The sequence below is a fragment of the Malaclemys terrapin genome, chromosome 8 (genome assembly GCF_027887155.1).
Source record: "Malaclemys terrapin pileata isolate rMalTer1 chromosome 8, rMalTer1.hap1, whole genome shotgun sequence".
In the NCBI taxonomy this organism is placed as follows: domain Eukaryota; kingdom Metazoa; phylum Chordata; order Testudines; family Emydidae; genus Malaclemys; species Malaclemys terrapin.
In genome coordinates, this window is record NC_071512.1 from 53,684,672 (window position 1) to 53,706,145 (window position 21,474).

At 42.3% G+C, this 21,474-nt stretch overlaps 1 protein-coding gene across 5 annotated transcripts in view; it reads left to right on the forward strand.

The window, feature by feature from the left end:
• Positions 1-6,465: 6,465 nt before the first annotated feature.
• The window catches only part of CEP350 (centrosomal protein 350), a 140,813-nt gene continuing 125,804 nt past the window's right edge, over positions 6,466-21,474 (forward strand). For 4 of the 5 annotated variants that reach the window (XM_054037450.1, XM_054037454.1, XM_054037451.1 and 1 more), the window contains exons 1-5: positions 6,466-6,547; positions 7,997-8,040; positions 9,595-9,709; positions 10,829-11,000; positions 20,796-21,442. In XM_054037450.1, the coding sequence (XP_053893425.1) occupies positions 6,475-6,547; positions 7,997-8,040; positions 9,595-9,709; positions 10,829-11,000; positions 20,796-21,442 (1,051 nt within the window). In that variant the 5' untranslated portion in view covers positions 6,466-6,474. The remainder of the gene's footprint in view (positions 6,548-7,996; positions 8,041-9,594; positions 9,710-10,828; positions 11,001-20,795; positions 21,443-21,474) is intronic. The other variant, XM_054037452.1, reaches the window with a different exon arrangement.

The following is a 21,474-nucleotide window of genomic DNA, read 5'->3' on the forward strand; positions in this document are numbered from 1 at the left end:
AAAAGAGGTGCTGACTAATGAGAGATCTTGTTGACTGTGGAGGCTTCTTTTCAGGACTCTTAAAACACAGTCCTCTTAAAATCACTTTATTCCTTTGTATGCTCTTTTTTCAAAGCACTTTCCTTTTAAATACTCCCACTCCCAGTCTAAATTTGCGTTTTAAAGAAAATTCGCATGTATTATGTAACCACTTTTTGCATGTTACTTATTTTTTTTTAAGAGATCATCGATCCATACTATTGAGTTGTTTTTTCCTTCTTTTTCAGGCAACAATAACCAATAGTATTGAAGGAATTTGGATGTGTTCCTTGGCCTTAGAACATGCATGATAGACTTCAATGGGAATTTTACCATTAATTTCACTGAGAGCAAGATTGGGTCCTTGGTCTATTTCCTGCTTCCAGTGTTGTGCTCTGCAGTCTAGCCTGCCTCTACAGAAAGTAGTCTTTCTCACTTCAAATGGAGTAATTTTCTCACAGAAAGGTCTGTCTTACTCGTTCATAAGCCGAATTTTTTTAGTAAAGGAAGCACCAGAGAAGGGGGTTGGCTTATGAACGGATATAGAGAGGGAGAGGTGGGACACAGTCCCTCCCCCCAACAGAGGGAGCAAGGAGAGGCAGCACAGCCAGCAGAGACAGAAGGGAAGAGGCGGGGTCAGAGGCTCTCTCTTCTGGCCACGCTGCTCTCCCCCCAGCCTCTGAAGCAGCTGCAGCCGCCTGGGCTGGCCCGCCGGAGCAGGCTGCGGCCGCGCCGCCTGGGCTGGCCCTCTCCAGATAAGGTGGGAAGGGATGGGATGGGGAGAGTGTGGGGGTCCCATGCTAGGGGTGGGGTCATGTGGGGGGTGGTCACAGGGGTTACTCCCCTGACTCCCAGCTTCTCCCCCCCCAAAATTTCCCCACCAGTTGCTGTCCCGTCAGGGCCTGTCAGGGTAAGCAGCTGGCATGCCGGGACACTTTGTTTACTTAGGTTTACCTCCGTACCTGCAGACGCTCAAGGTAAACAAACCATCTCGGCCCACCAGCGGCTTTTCTGATGGTCCGGGAGCCAGAGTTTGGTGACCCCTGAATTGTAGGTTCGGCTTATGAACAGGTTATAAAAATTTTCTATTTTTACTTATCCATCTTGGGGGGGTTGGCTTATAAACGAGCCAGCTTATGATATATACGGTATATATCCCTCTGAAGACAGCTATTTAAAACTGTGTTTTCACTGCTCTATGGAAGTGGGTCTACATGGGGATCTGCTTCACACCGAAATGACAGGAAGAGCAATTTCAGATACTAAGATATTTAGTACAATAATGTGGGCTATATAAATCCATAGATTGGCTTCAGGACAGAGGTTCCTCAACCTGAAGAATTTCTGGGGCCCTTAGTGTCAGATGACCCAGAATGGCAGGATGATTACAGGACTTTAACCTTCAAAGTTTGTTCCTCTGTCAACTTTAATCTTCTTGGTTTTACTCTACCCAAAGCTCATTAATAGGGTGATCAGATCGCAAGAGTGAAATATCAGGACACATTGGGCGAGTGGGAGGCGGGTAGAGGACGACAAAGACAGACAGACAGGTGCACAGAGCCATGAGAGGGGGCCCTAGGAAGCTGCAAGAGGGGTTTTACGGCCCCTGCTGCTGCCCGCAGCACAAGCCACAGGGCAAGGACACCTATTGAATTCAATGAGAATTTTGCATGTGAATTGATGTACCTAGTTCTGAGATTATAAAGCCAGAAGGGATCCGGTGATCACCTGGTCTCACCGCCTGTATAGCGCAGACATAGAACTTTCCCAAAATAATTCCTAGAGGATAGCTTTTAGAAAAAGCTTTTAGAAAAACACCATGACCCTTAGTATATTGTTAATCGTTAATCACTCTCACCATTGAAAAGGTATGCCTTATATCGAGTCTGAATTTGTCTAGCTGCAACTTCCAACTGTTGGCTCATGCTCTACCTTTCTCTGCTAGACTGAAGTGCCCATTATTAACTATTTGTTCCCCATGTAGATACTTAGTCTATAACCAAGTCACTTCTTAACCTTCTTTTTGTTAAGCTAAATAGATTGAGGTCCTTGAGTCGATCACTATAAGGCATGTTTTATAATCTTTTAATCAGTCTTGTGACTCTTCTCTGAACACTCTCCTATTTATCAATATCCTTCTTAAATTGCGCACACCAGAACTGGACACAATATTCCAGCAGTGGTTGCACCAGTGCCAAATACAGAGATAAAATAACCTCTCTACTCCTGCTTGAGATTCCCCTATTTAGGCATCTGGTCACCCTATTTCTGTATGCATTTCCCCGGGTTTTTTTGTAAAAATCAAAACTGAACTGCCCCAGAAATTCTGTCATGTGGCATCATCGTGAAACTCGCATGGCCCCAACCCTGCCGTTGAACCTTTAGATCCACTGCACAGACTTCTGCCACTTGAGCTAATGGAGTAAGTGATGGCAAAGGCAGTAGGTTGTCATCCTATATGTGATAGATCAGCTCTATAGGGGGATGAGACACTTTTTTTGCCACTGGGTTTCACAGATATCTGCTGACAGAAGAGGAACTGTGAAACTCAGGAATCCTGGGTCTATTCCAGGCTCCTGAACGGAGTGGTCTCTAGTAGTCAAAGACCCTTCTTCCCCGTCCCCTCCAGTCTATGTCTATCCTATTGCTGTCTAACCCGCCCCAGCTCCTCATCTGATTTCAACTGCCCCCCACTACCGCTCTGGATTCCTTGTCCCAGTTTCCTGGTCCTGTCTCACTCTCCTCTCTCCCCGCCCCATCCCTCAGATGGGATGTTCGTTCCAAACTGGCAAAATTATAAGGCTTCCCAACATTTCAACACTTCCTATTCTAAATTTTCGGTTGCTTAACTATAAGCTAGCTCTGCCTACAACAAAGCATATTCAGAACCTCTGATTAAAGGGATTATAAGTGTAGCAACTTCCATCATAGGTAGTCACCAAAGATTGAACCCGAGCCATCCAGACTTAAAAGCATGAGCTTCTACTATTTGAGTTCAAGATATAACTCCCTTAGCTGGTAGCTATACAGTTATCCTCTAAAAATCCACCAGAGGAGGGCACAAAACACATGTTGGACAGTGAATTACAAAAGTGCCAAATATTATTATTAGACCTGCAATACTTTTCACAATGAATATCCGCGGGGGATAAACTGGGAGTTTAAGAATATTTGGAAAACAATTTTAGAATAACATTCAGTGCTGTGGTTTAAAAGAAAAAAAACCTGTTAAAACTCATAACTTAGCAGCATTCAGTGTTTGGAAAAAAAAACCCAACTTCTAGGAACTATGGGATACAAGTTAAGAATGTTGAAACAGGAAGATGTTATGCTTAGTTACCACTTGGGCAAGGCGGCGTGCTATGTAATACTTGCAAGATTTCACTGTAATGTTTTACAATATATAGCAGCACAATGCTGATTCCATTGATATTGTTGAGCAATTCATGCTGATTTTATTTCAACCCATATCTTAATAGTTTTCAAAACTGTAGATCACAATTTTCAGCTCAGTTGGTCTGAACATGCAGAGCTTTAAAACTGCTATGCTCTAAACTGTATATTAACTACAGTTTTATAAACCGGCATGTCAGAGAACTGTGTGCCACTACTATTAGACAGTGGCACAAGGAAATTCAGTGTGAATCACAGAAATGTAGAACTGGAAGGAACATCAACAGGTCATCTAGTCAAACCCCTGCACTGAGGCAGGACTGAGTAATAAGAACTAGACCATCCTTGACAGGTGTTTGTCTAACCTCTTAAAAAACTCCGATGACTGCTATTCCATAACCTCTCTAGGTAATTTGTCCAGTGCTTAACTACCTTTACAGTTCGGAAATTTTTCCTAATGTCTAACCTAAATCTCCCTTGCTACAATTTAAGCCCATTGCTTCTTTTTCCTGCATGTCCAGAGTGGGACGGGGGTGAGTCCAGGCAGTGGGATTGGGGGGAGGGAGGTCGAGGGAGTCGGTGGGTGTGTGGGGATGGACTGGTGGAAGCAGGGTGGAGGAACTGAGGAGGGCAGGACTGGGACTGGGGGAGTAGGGTAGGGGCTATGGGGAGCATGAATGGGACAGGGTAGAGAGAGCTGTGTAGAGTGGGGCGGGGCTGGGGAGGGTCAGGGGGTTGGGGAGAGGGACAGAATCTGGAGGGGATGAGACAGAGGGGAGCAGGATTGGAATGGGGGGAAGTTGAGGGGGTGGGACAGCAGGGGGAGCGATGGCGGTGGGATGACGGGGGAGGCTGAAGAAGAGATTTGGGGTAGGGCAAGGCTGAGGGCAGTGGGTTGGGGGGAACAGGGGGACTGTGGGGGAGGCTGTTGGAACGGGGGCAGGGACTGAGGGCAGTGGGTTCGGGGTGGGAGGTACGGGGGGGCTGCGGGGGAGGCTGAGGGAACAGGGTTAGGGTGGGGGCTGAGAGCAGTGGGTCGGGTCTACACTGGCACCTCTCAGCATTGCTGTGCTGGGCGACAGACCTGCACCAGCGCTACCCTGGCGATGGAAGAGTCCTCAGTGGAAATGCAGACTTCATGACACAGACCCTCCTCGTCACTTCAAACCTGGCGCTGCTCTCCTCAGTCACTAACCTCTTGTCATTTTCAAACCCATGCAGGGTATCTGGCTCTTTTTCAGTTCTCAGGTTAAGAAAAGCCTCTGCATTTTGTGAGGGCTTCAGCATTCACTTTCCTACTTGACAAACTGTCTGCCTGACACATTGCTCCCAGGGCATTCATCTTTATTCATTATCAGCAGGTCCATCAGATTAATGAGCAACACAATGGTGTCAAGGATTTTTAATTATTCAAACCACTTTGGCCTCAACAGGGATAACAGCAAATCTGGACAGAGCAGATGGGTGTCAGGATGGGTTTGGGTATTTATTTATTTTTTTAAGTGAAAATGTTTGGGTCTGAGCAAAGGCTGCAAACTTCCCTTTGGAAACCTCTGCTGAATCTTTTGCCCCAGGGGCTAACGACAGCCTGGAATCCGGGACAGATTTCCAAATCCATGCAGGGTGAGATGATCGTGGGGGGGGGAGGGAGCTGTGGGGGAGGCAGAGGGAACAGGGTCAGGGGGGCTGTGGGCAGTGGATTGAGGGTGGGGGGCACAGGGGAGGCTGAGGGAACAGGGTCAGGGTGGGGGCTGAGGGCAGTGGGTCTGAGGGGAGCTCCCCGAGAGGGACCTGCCAGGGGCCAGGTGAGCCCAGCAGTGCTTACTTGGAGCGGCTCCCAGGAAGCATCCAACAGGCAGGTCCCTCCCAGTCCCTCTGGCCCCTTCCTAGGGGAGGGTCGAGGGGAGGGGGCAGGGGCAGGGGGGCTTTCTGCCTGGCACCCGCTGCAGCACGCAGCGGAGCGAGACCTCCTTGCTGCCTCTCTGGGCAGGGGCAGGGCTGCGCTCTGCAGGCTCCTGCCGGCTGGGCGGTGGGCACCGGGAGCTCAGCTGCGCGCTGCCCAGGGTCCAGGGAGGAAAGGTGAGTGGCGCCGGCTTGCCGCGGTCCCCCTCATATAGGGTGACCAGACGTCCCGACCAATGTAAGGTCGGGATGCGGGACAAGTTCCCTAAAATCGGGACTGTTCCGATAATATCAGGACGTCTGGTCACCCTACTCGTTAAGGATAGCTTCTGACTGTTTGGGTTTAGAGGGAGTACTTGGATTCATTAGCAGACCTATCCAAGAAACTGCTTTGTGTGTTCTTCTGGCCTTTAAATCATGTCCTCTCTCTGGAGCTTTTGGAAAGATGTCACTGAATATTGAGTCTTCTTGCGTTCTTTTAAAAAAATTTGTCTAATTATTACTTTTATTGTCATGCTTCTAGATCTCAGTCAGATTTCAGACCCTTATTTCTTTTAAAGGCTAAGGTGGCACATGATGTGTCAGTTGTTCCTTTCATTCATCCATTGGCAGGGTCAGACATTTTCAAAGCTTTTCAAAATTCTCTAGGGATGACCCTTGACTGTGTTTTATTTCTTCAGTTCCCTGTTAATGTAGCCTCTTTATCAGGGGTCGTCTTATCATTTCTGCAAACTCAGTGGAGCGCTTGTTGCTGTAGACTGACAGGCTCTTCCTGTCTTTCTATATTGAAATCTGTTATAGAGTTAGAGGCCTTACCTCATACCTTCCTGGATTTTTGTCTCTGGTCGCCTTCAGCCTCCTTTGTAAACATTCTTATTCACAGTGTCTCCCATTGTCAATGGTAGTTCACTCTTGTTCCTTTTTAAGAGAATTACAAGCTTTAGTCGCCTTTTTGGTCACTCAGTGTTGCCTGTCTGATCCAACTGGTGATGTATATAGTGTCAAAATGTAATTTGGAGGTAAAAAAATCTTCATTTCTTATTGATCAAGATAACATTTTCTTTGGTCTTATTGATCAAGATAACGGATATATTTATTCACTCTTATTTTGTATACTTTTGGTCCTTAGTGAATGTTTCTGTTTGTAGGTAAACTAACAGGATGTGGAGCAACAAATCGAAGGAGGTGCCTTTACAAAACCCAAGGCACACTCAGAACAGGGATTCCCTCAGAGGTATGGATTTGCTTTGTTGTATCGCTTTACTTTAGAAGCAGTTTTATCCTAGATAGTGTAATATTTTGTATTGTATTGTAAATTTTGTAGATATAATTTGTCTTAATTGAGTCAAAGGCTAAAACCATATCTAACATAAGAACGGCCATACTGGGTCAGACCAAAGATCCATCTAGCCCAGTATCCTATCTACCGACAGTGGCCAATGCTAGGTCCCCCAGAGGGAGTGAACCTAACAGTGATCTCTCTCCTGATATCCATCTCCACCCTCTGGCAAACGGAGGCTAGGCACCCCATTCCTTACCCATCCTGGCTAATAGCCATTAATGGACTTAACCTTCATGAATTTATCCAGTTCTCTTTTAAACGCTGTTATAGGCCTAGCCTTCACAACCTCCTCAGGCAAGCAGTTCCACAAGTTGACTGTGCGCTGTGTGAAGAACTTCCTTTTATTTGTTTTAAACCTGAAGCCAATTAATTTCATTTGGTGGCCCCTAGTTCTTGCATTATGGGAACAAGTAAATAAATTTTCCTTATTTACTTTCTCCACATCACTCATGATTTTATATACCTCTATCATATCCCCCCTTAGTCTCCTCTTTTCCAAGCTGAAAAGTCCTAGCCTCTTTAATCTTTCCTCATATGGGACCTGTTCCAAACCCCTAATCATTTTAGTTGCCCTTCTCTGAACCTTTTCTAATGCCAGTATATCTTTTTTGAGAAGAGGAGACCACATCTGTACGCAGTATTCAAGATGTGGGCGTACCATGGATTTATATAAGGGCAATAAGATACTCTCCGTCTTATTCTCTATCCCCTTTTTAATGATTCCTAACATCCTGTTTGCTTTTTTGACTGCCGCTGCACACTGTGTGGACGTCTTCAGAGAACTATCCACGATGACTTCAAGTTCTTTTCCCGATTCGTTGTAGCTAAATTAGCCCCCATCATATTGTATGTATAGTTGGCGTTATTTTTTCCAATGTGCATTACTTCACATTTATCCACATTAAATTTCATTTGCCATTTTGTTGCCCAATCACTTAGTTTTGTGAGATCTTTTTGAAGTTCTTCACAGTCTGCTTTGGTCTTAACTATCTTGAGCAGTTTAGTATCATCTGCAAACTTTGCCACCTCACTTTTTACCCCTTTCTCCAGATCATTTATGAATAAGATGTGATAAGAAACTCAGCTTCACTTATGTAACTCTTGTTAACTTTGATTTTTTTTTTAAATATAGTTTTTAAAGAAAATCATAATATTGCATTGCTATGTTCTAATGATGCTGTCTAATAATTACCCCATTCACAGGAGTTTCATAGTTTGGGATGAATTCATTAAAAGGAATTAGTTAGTGAGCCATGCAAAACTGTTTAAAATGTTTTGTTTCATTGTGTTACTTGAATTAATAGGAAACTTGTTTTTATTCTTTTATTTTTGTTTTGTGAGATCTAACCACAGCCTGGGATACTTTTTCTCAAACTAAGGCTACAGTAAGTATAATTTTTTCTAGATTGAAATCAGTTAATGGCCACTGCAGTTTTATTGAATGCCTTATTTTCCCCATAGTTTGATGGTTATAAAAGTAAAAAATGGGGTAGGTGGTTGGGGGCATGAAGATGATGGATGTTCTTATTGCTTTGGACCGCAGTTCTGACAATGTAACTTAGTGCTACAAGAAGCTCAGTACCAAGGTTAATGAAAAATCAGTCTTGCTTGGCTACTATAAAACTAACACTGTTATTAATGAATAGTATTGTTTATGTCAGTCAGAATGGTATAACGAATGTATGGGTAACTTGTGTTAAATAGTTTTGTAATTTCTTTTTAATTATTGCATAAAAGATGTAAATCTTAACTAGAATCTTGTGATATCTTTACATTGAAGATTTTAACTAATATTAAGTATTTATTTATTTATATTATTATAGTGCCTAGGAACCCCAGTCATCGGCCAGGACCCCTTGGTGTTAGGCACTGTACACAAACAGAACAAAAAGACAGTCCATTCCCCAAAGAATTTACAACCCCAGAAAGCGCATAAGCTGCCAACTGGTAGTTCTGTAGTAATCCTGGGCCACCAAATTACATGTCAGCTTTCACCAAACTGAATATTATAAAGAATCTTGCTCCTGAAAACCTTAGTTAGGGCTAGTAAATATCAAGGCCAAGGTTTTTCAAAAGTGACTAGTGATTTTGGGTGCCTAATTTTGGCATTTTAAAGGGTACTGGTTTTCAGAAAGTAATGAATGCCCATCCTCTGAAAATCCAGATCCCTTTACAATGTCAAAGTTGGGCACTCAGTCACTGCTTACGTTTGAAAATCTCCCAAATCCCTGCAGGTGTGAGCTGTAGAGTGAGATACCTCTATTCATCATTTTAAAGGAACTAACTGTCCTCTCCTTACCTACTGAGATTCAGAGATTGGGGCTGTTGAAGCAATATACATATGTTTCATAGTTCCATATGTTCTGCACCAACCATAGAATTACTACCATGATGTGTGAATTTAAGCTATATATTCATGATGCAATGCTACATTTTCTATAAACTGGGGTACAGTGATATCAAGATGCTAAATTTCTTTGGTAACTTAGGGAATTTCTCTGTTTGTTCATTACCCCTCTCATTTTTAATAGCTGAGTGAAGTGGTATAATTTTATATGTGGAATCCTATTTCATGTTACCTCTAGAGTAGAGCATTATAGAATACAGTGTGTTTTCGTTCTTAGTGTTTGTTTCAATGAGGCCAAGTGTTAAGACCTTTGGCATTTTGTATAATTCTGTTGTTGGCAATGACCCACTTATGGAAACAGATTTAGTGAACAGAACTTAATTTGAATAATCTTTTTTGTACTAATCTTCTTAATCTAATGTTTCTGGTCACAAGACTATACAAGTTTATACCACCAGACTTTTAAAGCTGTTCTTGCCTGTAATTGTTTCTTACTATGAAAGTGAGAGGAGTTCTGTACTTTTTTTTTAAAGTTGTATCCTCGACATTTAAAAAATGAACCTGAATATTGTTTTGTGTCTTGAAATTCTAGTTGCGTCATATTGAGAATAAACTGGAGGTAGCACCTACCAGCACAGCAGTGTTTGATTCTGTCATGGATGCCAAGAAACCCTCTGCCAGTGCTACCAGGAAAATAAGCAGGAAAGGTGTGTATTACTTAAAAGATTAATTATATAGGGCAGGGTAAGAATAAGTCTTTCTGAGTAGTATCATTTTTATTTTTTTAATCCTCTTTTCTCAGTTTCCTTTGTTTATGAACTTGAGAGAAAGTTGGAGCAATGTTTCCCTTCTGAATACATTGTCTTGGAAAAAAAAATATGCTGCGTATCTGGTGATGGTATTTGGAACTCACTAGAAAGGTGCTTTGCTGCAACTTGTGCTTGCCATAGTCTGTTACCGTGTTTCTACGACATTCCAGCTAACAGCTACACATGCTGATGGCTGGCTCCAACAGTAGTGTTACATTGGAGTGACCATCTAAATTTTTAACATTTCTTTAACTGGTTAACTTATTTTAATAGTTTCACAACACTCACTTTCAAGGATAAATGCCCTTATATTGCATTTTTAGAGTGATTGTAATCATGACGACAAGGCTACGAAAAGAGGAAAAATCATATTGTCTAATGCTACTTTTAGAACTTAAATCACTTATGAAAAAATATGTTCCTATTTGCAGAGTGTGTTTTCCTCATCTCTGTTTAGCCCCTATGGTTAGTCGTAATTTAACTCATTTGGCATTCTCATAGGTTTTATATCAGGGGTTCTCAAACTGGGGGTCGTGACCCCGCAGAGGGTCGCAAGATGGTTACAAGGGGGTCGTGAGCTGTCTGCTCGGTGGGGCTGACATCCCCGAGCCCCCATTAAATTAAATTAACCCCCCATTTTTAATTTATAGGGGGGTCACAGTCAGAGGCTTGCCGTGTGAACGGGGTCACCAATACAAAAAGTTTGAAAACCACTGTTTTATATTGACATGTCAGAGCAGCAAGAAAGCTGGTTGGATCTCTATATTTCTCTGATTCAATCAACTCTCTTGGGCTTAATCATTTCCAATTATGATTTTTTAAATATTCTTTTAGAAATTTTATATGACGAACTAGTGCAATGATTTGCTTGAGTGTTTACCACTTACTCCTGGTAGCTTGAAACAGCTTGCTGGTGAAGAGAAGGTGATAACTTAAGTGCTATTCTTGAGCACTAATTGAACCCAAGGAGAACTGCATTCTAAACCACTCAGCCCTATGAGCCTTCTCTTCCTGCAGATGGTAGGTACCTAGAGGATTCCTTGGTTTCTGCTTCAGCCTCCAGGTCCTCCAGCCAAAATAAGTCACGCAAAGAGAAGTCCTCCCGCAGTCCTCTTCGAGCTACAACTCTGGAGAGCAATGTGAAAAAGAGTAGCCGTGTGGAATTTCGTGAACCCGTGGCTTCATACAGGTTAGTGCAAGAGAGAACTGACATTTACTGTGAAATACAGAAACTGGAACAGAGCTGTTGCCAATGTTCTTATGAACACTTCAGGACTGGGTTTATTTTTTTCTGCCAACAGGTGGAGAATGAACAAAACCTCTTGGTTTTAGATTGAGCAAGTATAATGTCTTGTGTTGCGTAAGGGGCTTTATCATCCATTTACAGGAGGATGGACACAATGATCCAATAGGTCTCTTATGTCTTTAACATCAGTGATAATCCCACCCGATATTTGGAATATCATAAAAGTTTTGTATTTGTTGCTGAAAATGCATTCTTGTTCTCCTGCTTCTGCTAACCACCTATAGTAAAATAATATGCTGTAATTCTACTAATGTCTACTAAATCCAAGCATTTCATTCTTAGTATTGAGGCAAAACATTTGTTTTTAAAGATCAGGGAGCTATCTTAACTGGGATTTTTAAAGGGGTTTAAGTGGGTTAGGAACGCTAGTCCCTTAAACTGTTTTGAAAATTCCAGCCCTAATGATTACTAGTCAGTTCTTGTCATCAGGTTTGAAAATACCTTATTGTATGCTTCCTATTTCCCAGAAGCTAATTCATGGGAATTTGTTGGTATTTTCTTCCTACATAAATTAAAACGTGATTAAGAAGTAATTTAATTTTGTTCACACTATTGATTGGTGCTTTAAAATGACAATGAAATAACTAGATTTTTTTATTACCTGTTTTTAGAATCCACCTTTAAAAGATTGAAACCAAAACTCCTACTATTTTTCTATGACAACTTGTTTAAAAGACTGCCCTTAACAGAGCTGCCACTCTTTACCAATAGTTTAATTTTCTATACAGTGTACAGAATAAGCCAAAGAATCTTCTTCAGCACTGGTATTGCAAATGATATCAGAAAGACTGAAATGTTTTATTTAAGTGCTGAATTGCTGTTGCAAAGCCAGCAGAGGAAGTACAAAGCATTATTACAAGTCATAGGGAATTAGTAGCTATTTCTTAACTTCTTGGCAATGGTGATAAATTTTAAAAACAACTTTTCCTACTTTTGATTCATCTTAGAATCTTTTTTCTAATGTATAATATTGGTGATGTAGAAAGAATGTTTTCTATCTTGATACATTTTTTTCTTTGCTCTTTTGAGGACTTCGATTGATTGAGGACCAGCTCTTTTATTATTGCCATAACCAACAGAACGTGACACTTCATTTATTTTTGAACATCATAAGTAATGATAAAGTTTTTCTTGGCTGTTGTCATGTATTCGTGTAATTTAAATTTTTTAACTTCCTTGACATTTTACTTGTGGAATTTTTGCAACCTGTTAAGTCAACAAACAAGCTGGTAAACTTGGAGTCTTTAAAGAAACACCTTTAAAATTGCATAGGAGAGTATTGAACAGCAGGGGATCACTGACCCTATTGTAGGGAACACTCTGTCTGTCTTTCTGTCTGTCTCTCTCACATGCGCACGTGTGCAGAGAACCTTGCTGACTTTAAGAAAATATTGGTTGGGGGCAGTTGGAAGGTGTGTGGTGGGGAGAAATACTTAATGATTATAATGTACCCAGAAACCTAAAACAAGCTTGTCACTGCAGAGTTAGTTTGGTTAGTACTGAAGATTTCTGAGACTTGTAACATTTCACCATAAGTCCTTCATTACTTTTTTTCTCAGTTTGTGGCAAACCTTGGCCCTAGTCATAATTAATTACTTGTTTAAATTGATAACGTGTAGGATTTTTTAAAGTGCGGAACCTCTGCCTAACTCAGATCCCACTGAAGTCAATGGTAAAACTCCTATTGACTTCGGTAAGAGTTGAATTAGGCCACCACTGACTGTTTTTTTTAAATCCTACCCTTTATCTCTTTCTTTGTAATGGGCCCAGCACCAATGTTCTCTCAGTACCAGTAGAAATGAAACGTAAGCAAACATAGAACTTCTATCTTGCCTGCAGGCTCCTCATTCCAACTGTGGATTTTCCTCCTTGGCTACATAGGAGGCAGAGTTGGACCTGTCAGGCTGGGGGCTCTTTTGCTAATTAAACTGCTCCTGTTGTTAGTTCCCCATCTGGAATAATTCTTTCCTTGACATCAGTCGCTTGGTGTAAAAACAGTGTATCAAATTGTTTGACTTCAAATGCAGGGGGGAAAAACACAAGCAGATGAACTCTTATCAACCTAATATCATTTCTCATTCAAATATACTTAGATATAAAGAAGTCTAAAGTACAGGAAATGAAAAAGACTAGCTTTTTACATTGTGAAGATTGTAAGATCAAGTACTCAAGTCAGGGCATTCAAATTGTTATGCTTGTTCTGATAATGTTAATTCTGTCCTATTGCATGTCCTGTATACTTTTATGATATACATTACTAAGAGTGTGATACTTGAAGGTCTGTATTTAACAGGGGAAAGAGAAATAGAAAATGCTGTGTGTGTGCAATGTTATGCACATGGCTTCAAAAAGCTCCCTTGAACATATACTTGCCCAAGGACTAAGCCTACTAGCCTAGATGAAATATAGTGTCAGCTCAGTACTCCTGCCATTGGCACATACTCAACCGCTCTTCTATAAACCTTAAATAAATAAATTCTGCCCTCATAGCGCGCGCACATCCTAGAATACTAAAGGAGCTGACTAGGATATCTGAGCCATCAGCAAATCTTCAAAGTCATGGAAGCCAGGAGAGATTTTAGAGGACTGGAAAAGGGCAAATATAGTGCCAATCTATAAAAAGAAAACAAGGATAATCCAGGGAATTACAGGCCAGTCAGCTTAATTTCAGATAGTGGAGCAAATAATCAATCAAATTGCAAACACCTAGAAGATAATAAAGTGATAAGTTACAGTCATCATGGATTTGTCAAGAAAAATTCTGTCAAACCAACCTAACAGCTTTCTTTGACAGTAACAGTCCTTGTAGATGGGGGCAAAGCAGTAGATGTGGTGTATCTTGACTTTAGCAAGACTTTTGATACTGTCTTGCATGACCGTCTCATAAACAAACTAGGGAAATACAACCTAGATGGAGGGTGCATGATTGATTGGAAAACTGTTTACAGAGAGTAGTTACCAGTGGTTCACAGTCAAGCTGAAAGGGCATATCAAGTGGGGGTCCCATAGGGATTGGTCCTGGGTCTGGTTCTGTTCAATATCTTCATTAATGATTTAGATAATGGCACAGAGAGTACACTTATAAAGTTTGCGGACGATACCAAGCTGGGAGGGATTGCGAGTGCTTTGGAGGATAGAATTAAAATTCAAAATGATCTGGACAAGCTGGAAAAATGGTCTGAAGTAAATAGGGTGAAATTCAATAAGGACAAATGCAAAGTACTCTACTTAGAAAGGAACAATCAATTGCACACATACAAAATGGGAAATGACTGCCTAGGAAGAAGTACAGTGGAAAGGGATCTGGGGTCATAGTGGATCACAAGCTGAATATGACTCAACAGTCTAACACTTGCAAAAAAAAAAAAAAAAAGCAAACGTCATTCTGGGATGTATTAGCAGGAGAGTTGTAAGCAAGACACGAGAAGCACCGTATATATTCGTTCATAAGCTGAATTATTTTAGTAAACGGAAGTACCAGAGAAGGGGGTTGGCTTATGAACATGTATAGAGAGGGAGAGGTGGGACACAGCCCCTCCCCCCAACAGAGGGAGCAAGGAGAGGCAGCACAGCCAGCGGAGACAGAAGGGAAGAGGTGGGGCCAGAGGCTCTCTGCTTCTGGCCACGCTGCTCTCCCCCCAGCCTTCGAAGCAGCTGCAGCTCCGGGGCTGGGAGGCTGCAGCCATGCTACTCAGCCCTGCACCCCAGAGCAGGCTGTGGCCGCGCCGCCTGGCCTGCTGGAGCAGGCTGCGGCTGCGCCGCCCGGTCTGGTCCGCCGGAGCAGGCTGCGGCCGCACTGCCCAGCCTACCGGAGCAGCTCCAGCCAGGCCAGAGACATCCTCCCAAGATAAGGTGGGAAGGGATGGGATGGGGAGAGTGTGGGGGTCCCGGGCTACGGGTGGGCTCATGTGGGGGGTGGTCACAGGGGTTACTCCCCTGACTCCCAGCTTTTCCCACCCACCCAAAAAAAATTTCCCCACCAGTTGCTGTCCCAGCCCATCAGGGTAAGCAGCTGGAACACCGGGACACTTTGTTTACTTAGGTTTACCTCTGTGCCTGCGGATGCTCAAGGTAAACAAACCATCTCGGCCCACCAGTGGTTAATCCTGTTGGCCCGGGAGCCAAAGTTTGCTGACCCCTGAATTATTATTTTCCATTTTTACTTATCCATTTTGGGGGGGTCGGCTTATAAACGAACTGGCTTATGATCGAGTACATATGGTAATTCTGCTCTATTCTGTGCTGATTAGGTCTCCACTGGAGTATAATGTCCAGTTCTGAGCGCCATGTTTCAGGAAATTGGAAGAAGTCCAGAGGAGAGCAACAAAATGATTAAAGGTCTAGAAAACATGATGAGGGAAGACTGAAAAAATTGTGTTTTTTTTTTTTTAGTCTGGGGTAAAGAAGACTGAGGGGGGACAGGACAACAGTTTTCAAATACGTAAAAGGTTGTTACAAGGAGGAGGGAGAAAAATTGTTCTTGTTAATCTCTAAGGATAGGAGAAGAAGCAATGGGATTAAATTGCAGTAAGGGAGGTTTAAGTTGGATATTAGGAAAAACTTCCTGTCAGAGTAGTTAAGCACTGGAACAAACTGCCTAGGGAGATTGTGGAATCTCCATCACTGAAGGTTTTTAAGAGCACATTAGACAAGCACCTGTCAGGGATGGTCTAGATAATACTTGGTCCCTGCTTTGAGTGCAGGGGACTGGACTAAAAGACCTCTCAAGGCCCTTCCAGTTCTGTGATTCTGTAGGTTTTTGCAAACAGGGCTGCTAACAGGGAGTTTCGCAAGGGAGTTCTCCAGGTGAAGGAGGAGCAAATATAGCACTCTTGGGGTAAGTGGCTGTCTGTAGTTTGTGTTTGGAGGTTACTTGCTGTGTGCTGAGCTTGTGTTTGTCTGTCCGTTTGTTTGGTTGTTTGAAGGACCATGTGCTGTGGCTGGCAGTTGGAAGCTGTGAGCTACAAAGTAAGGTTTGAAAGCTAGAAGCCTCTGTTAATTGGCTGAGCCTTAGTGGGCGGGGCTGTCAAGAAGGCCAGGGCTTTATAAAGCCGTGAGCAAGCGACCCGACCAGGGAGCTTTGCGACCAGGGCTGCTATCAGGGAGTTTTGCAAGGGAGTTTGGAAGGGGAGTGGGAAGGGGGCAAGGTTCACTTGCCGTTCTTTAAAACCTATAAACTAAACTACATTCAAAACTTCTTGATTTAAACAAAACCCTTTCATTAACTTAGGTAGCTGTAGGAGAGAATGCAGGCAGAAGCCCAGCAGCAGAGTGGGAGCTATCCAGTTTATTGCGTTGAGTGCAGCATGTATGATTACCTGCCCTGTGGGCAGGTGGCGTATGTGTGCATTTGGTGCAAGGAGCTCCTGGCCCTCAGAGACCGCGTACGGGCTTTGGAGGCAGAGGTGGCAGAACTGGAGGAGCTAAGGGAGGCAGAGAGGTATGTTGATGAGGCTTTCCAGGACACTGTAGAATTGTCCCACCTCCGGTTAGACAGCCCCTGCGCTGGAAGGGACCTTGAAAGGTCATAGAGTCCAGGCCCCTGCCTTCACTAGCAGGACCAAGTACTGATTTTGCCCCACATCCCTAAGCGGCCCCCTCAAGGATTGAACTCACAACCCTGGGTTTAGCAGGCCAATGCTCAAACCACTGAGCTATCCCTCCCCCCCATCTATTATCGACCACCTAACCAGGATAGTGATAGTGACGATAAAATGCTAAGGGAAATTAGAGAGGCTATCAAAATTAAGAACTCAATCATAGTGGGGGATTTCAGTTATCCCCATATTGGCTGGGGACATGTCACCTCAGGACGAAATGCATAGACAAAATTTCTCGATATTTTAAATGACTGGTTCTTGGAGCAGCTGGTACGGGAACCCACAAGGGGAGAGGCAACTCTCGATTTAGTCCTGAGTGGAGTGCAGGAGCTGGTCCAAGAGGTAACTATAACAGGACCGCTTGGAAATAGTGACCATTATATAACAACATTTAACATCCCTGTGCTGGGAAGAACATCTCAACAGCGCAACACTGTGGCATTTAATTTCAAAAAGGGGAACTATGCAAAAATGAGGGGATTAGTTAAACAGAAATTAAAAGGTACAGTGACTAAAGTGAAATCCCTGCAAGCTGCATGGACGCTTTTCAAAGACACCATAATAGAGGCCCAACTTAAATGTATACCCCAAATTAAAAAACACAGTAAAAGAACTAAAAAAGAGCCACCATGGCTTAACAACCATGTAAAAGAAGCAGTGAGAGATAAAAAGGCATCTTTTAAAAAGTGGAAGTTAAATCCTAGTGAGATAAATAGAAAGGAGCATAAACACTGCCAAATTAAGTGTAAAATTGTAATAAGAAAAGCCAAAGAGGAGTTTGAAGAACGGCTAGCTAAAAACTCAAAAGGTAATAACAAAATGTTTTTTAAGTACATCAGAAGCAGGAAGCCTGCTAAACAACCAGTGGGACCGCTGGACAATGGAGATACAAAAGGAGCGCTTAAAGACGATAAAGTCATTGCGGACAAACTAAATGGATTCTTTGCTTCAGTCTTCACGGCTGAGGATGTTAGGGAGATTCCCAACCCTGAGCCGGCTTTTGTAGGTGACAAATCTGAGGAATTATCACAGATTGAAGTGTCACTAGAGGAGATTTAAGAATTAATTGATAAACTTAACAGTAACAATTCACCGGGACCAGATGGCATTCACCCAAGAGTTCTGAAAGAACTCAAATGTGACGTTACGGAACTATTAACTATGGTGTGTAACCTGTCCTTTAAATCAGCTTCTGTACCCAATGACTGGAAGATAGCTAAGTAACACCAATATTTAAAAAGGGCTCTAGAGGTGATCCCGGCAATTACAGACCAGTAAGTCTAACATCAGTACCGGGCAAATGAGTTGAAACAATAGTAAAGAATAAAATTGTCGGACACATAGAAGAACATAAATTGTTGGGCAAAAGTCAACATGGTTTCTGTAAAGGGAAATCGTGTCTTACTCATCTATTAGAGTTCTTTGAAGTCAACAAACATGTGGATAAGGGGGATCCAGTGGACATAGTGTACTTAGATTTCCAGAAAACCTTTGACAAGGTCCCTCACCAAAGGCTCTTAGGTAAATTAAGTTGTTGTGGGATAAAAGGGAAGGTCCTTTCATGGATTGAGAACTGGTTAAAAGACAGGGAACAAAGGATAGGAATTAATGGTAAATTCTCAGAATGGAGAGGGGTAACTAGTGGTGTTCCCAAAGGGTCAGTCCTAGGACCAATCCTATACAACTTATTCATAAATGATCGGGAGAAAGGGGTAAAAAGTGAGGTGGCAAAGGTTGCAGATGATACTAAAACTGCTCAAGATAGTTAAGACCAAAGCAGACTGTGAAGAACTTCAAAAAGATCTCACAAAACTAAGTGATTGGACAACAAAATGGCAAATGAAATTTAATATGGATAAATGTAAAGTAATGCACATTGGAAAAAATAACCCCAACTATACATACAATATGATGGGGGCTAATTTAGCTACAACGAATCCGGAAAAAAGATCTTGGATCATCGTGGATAGTTCTCTGAAGACGACCACACAGTGTGCAGCGGCAGTCAAAAAAGCAAACAGGATGTTAGGAATCATTAAAAAGGGGATAGAGAATAAGACGGAGAGTATCTTATTGCCCTTATATAAATCCATGGTACGCCCACATCTTGAATACTGCGTACAGATGTGGTCTCCTCTTCTCAAAAAAGATATACTGGCATTAGAAAAGGTTCAGAGAAGGGCAACTAAAATGATTAGGGGTTTGGAACGGGTCCCATATGAGGAGAGATTAAAGAGGCTAGGACTTTTCAGCTTGGAAAAGAGGAGACTAAGGGGGGATATGATAGAGGTATATAAAATCATGAGTGATGTGGAGAAAGTAAATAAGGAAAATTTATTTACTTGTTCCCATAATACAAGAACTAGGGGCCACCAAATGAAATTAATGGGCAGCAGGTTTAAAACAAATAAAAGGAAGTTCTTCACACAGCGCAGAGTCAACTTGTGGAACTGCTTGCCTGAGGAGGTTGTGAAGGCTAGGCCTATAACAGCGTTTAAAAGAGAACTGGATAAATTCATGAAGGTTAAGTCCATTAATGGCTATTAGCCAGGATGGGTAAGGAATGGTGTCCCTAGCCTCCGTTTGCCAGAGGGTGGAGATGGATGTCAGGAGAGAGATCACTGTTAGGTTCACTCCCTCTGGGGCATCTAGCATTGGCCACTGTCGGTAGATAGGATACTGGGCTAGATGGACCTTTGGTCTGACCCAGTATGGCCATTTTTGTTTTTATGTTCTAGGTTGAATCATTTCTACCCCATCCCTTTCCAGGCTGTCTGCTCTCAGCATGCTGCCCGAAGAGATGGCATTTACCTTCCTGGGTGCAGATCCCTTTTTTCACTTGAGTCTTCTGTACCTAGATTCTACCTCCCTTTTTTTTAAGGCAACAGAAGCTGTGGTCCACTCTACTTCTCACTCTTCCACCCTCCTATAAGAATGTAGCAACTCTAGCTGTTATAATTCCTTCTTTCTGTAAAATGTGCTGCAGTGCTTGGGCCACTCTGTTCCCAGTCTCCCCCCTTCTCTTCCAGGAAAGCTGCTGAAAACTGCTTTTCCCACTCAGTTCACTTGTTTGGCCAAAACCTATGCATGCCCTGAATCAGTAGATGTTACAAACCCTGATTCTGCACATTTGCATTAAAATACTGCATATAAGAAATGTCAGTCAGCTTCCAAAACAGCCTTATCTTTTGGAATTTTCTTACTTCTGATTGCTTGATACTGCAAACTGTTAACATTCCATTAACAGTTGTTGGGTTTTTAAAAAGAGAGAGAACTGTTGGGATGGAAGATATTGGGAGGTAAATTAGCTTGCTGAGCTGATAACATCTATTAGTGAACCTTGTTAAGTTCACTGCTCTACCCCCAATTCAGTCTGAAAGATCGGTAAGTTCCTTTCTCATCAGTTTGTCTATGCTGTGCACACATGTCAGATGCAAGTTCCTTTCTCTGCAACTTAGAAGCTTCATTGTCTACTATACATTTTCTGAACTAAGAAATGCTAACTTAAGGAACTGTGCACACATTTTTTTTCACTCTTGCCAAACCTAAGCTACTGAAGGGATTTTGCTCAAAGTTTCAAGGGGTGGGAAGGAATCACCTTCAAAGCAGAAACCAAGTATAGAAAATTTCAGCTGAAATAGGGAAACATTTGAAAAGTGGTGAGCATGTAAAAATGGGGACATAATTTAAACTTTTGCAACTTTCGTTATATTAGCTAACATTAAGTGCCCATTGTAATAAAGTATTTGTTTCCATGAGTCATCTAATAGGTATTGCTGATTGGCATCTAGAAATCCATACCTTTCAGAGGTTTTCTGGTGTGTGTAAAAGTTAGTTTATCTCAGCAAATGTTGAAACCATTGTTATGCTGACCACTATAGTTTAAGCAGCATAAATGATGGTCACAAATGTTAAAATTGGTAGATTTTTACACAGTGAATAGCATTCTCTCTGATTTAAGAAACTCACAGGCATTCATACTGTATACTTCATGTGATGGTGACTACAGAGTTATTTCAAACCTAGTTTGTGGTGTTTTTACTGTTGTGTTTCTAATGTTGACTTTCTTTTGTGGTAGGGAGACTTATGGTGCACCATCTTATCAAAGTGCTAGTCAATTGGAGGCAAAATGTTTGCTGTCTGGTTTAGACCGTAATGAAGCACAGGATAAGACTGAAGGAATGAGCTGTATGATACATGACAGGAATGAAAGTGACTTACATAACAGAAATTTTGAAAGCCCACGTTCTTCTGCTGCAGATGATACAGTTGTTAGGTATTTGAATGACCGACCAGCAATTGATGCTTTGCAGAACATTGAGTCTCTTTTTAAAGCTGTAACCCCTACAAGATCAGAGGAGGAAAAGACTAATGTATCCAGAAGAGATGAGAGCAGCACTAAAACTCCTTTGAGTAGCACAGCCCAGGATGCTGAACTGAAAGGGATAAGGCTGGCAGAATCTTCTCCTTCCTCCACTAGTACATCTAGTGCCCACAGGCTGGAAATCTTAAAACGGCGGCAGCATGATGCCAAATTGCATGATGCTAAATTGGAGAAGCTGAAGGAGCGGATTAGGAAGCAATGGGAGCATTCGGAAGAATTAGGCAGCAAGGGACAACTTCTGGGATATGCCGAACAGCCGGTAGTGGTAACAAATGTGGAGAACGCAGTGACGCCAAAAGTCAGAAAAGTGGCAGTTGCACCCCCTGCTCCAACATACAAAGGTATGTAGACCCTCTATCTCATGTTATTTACA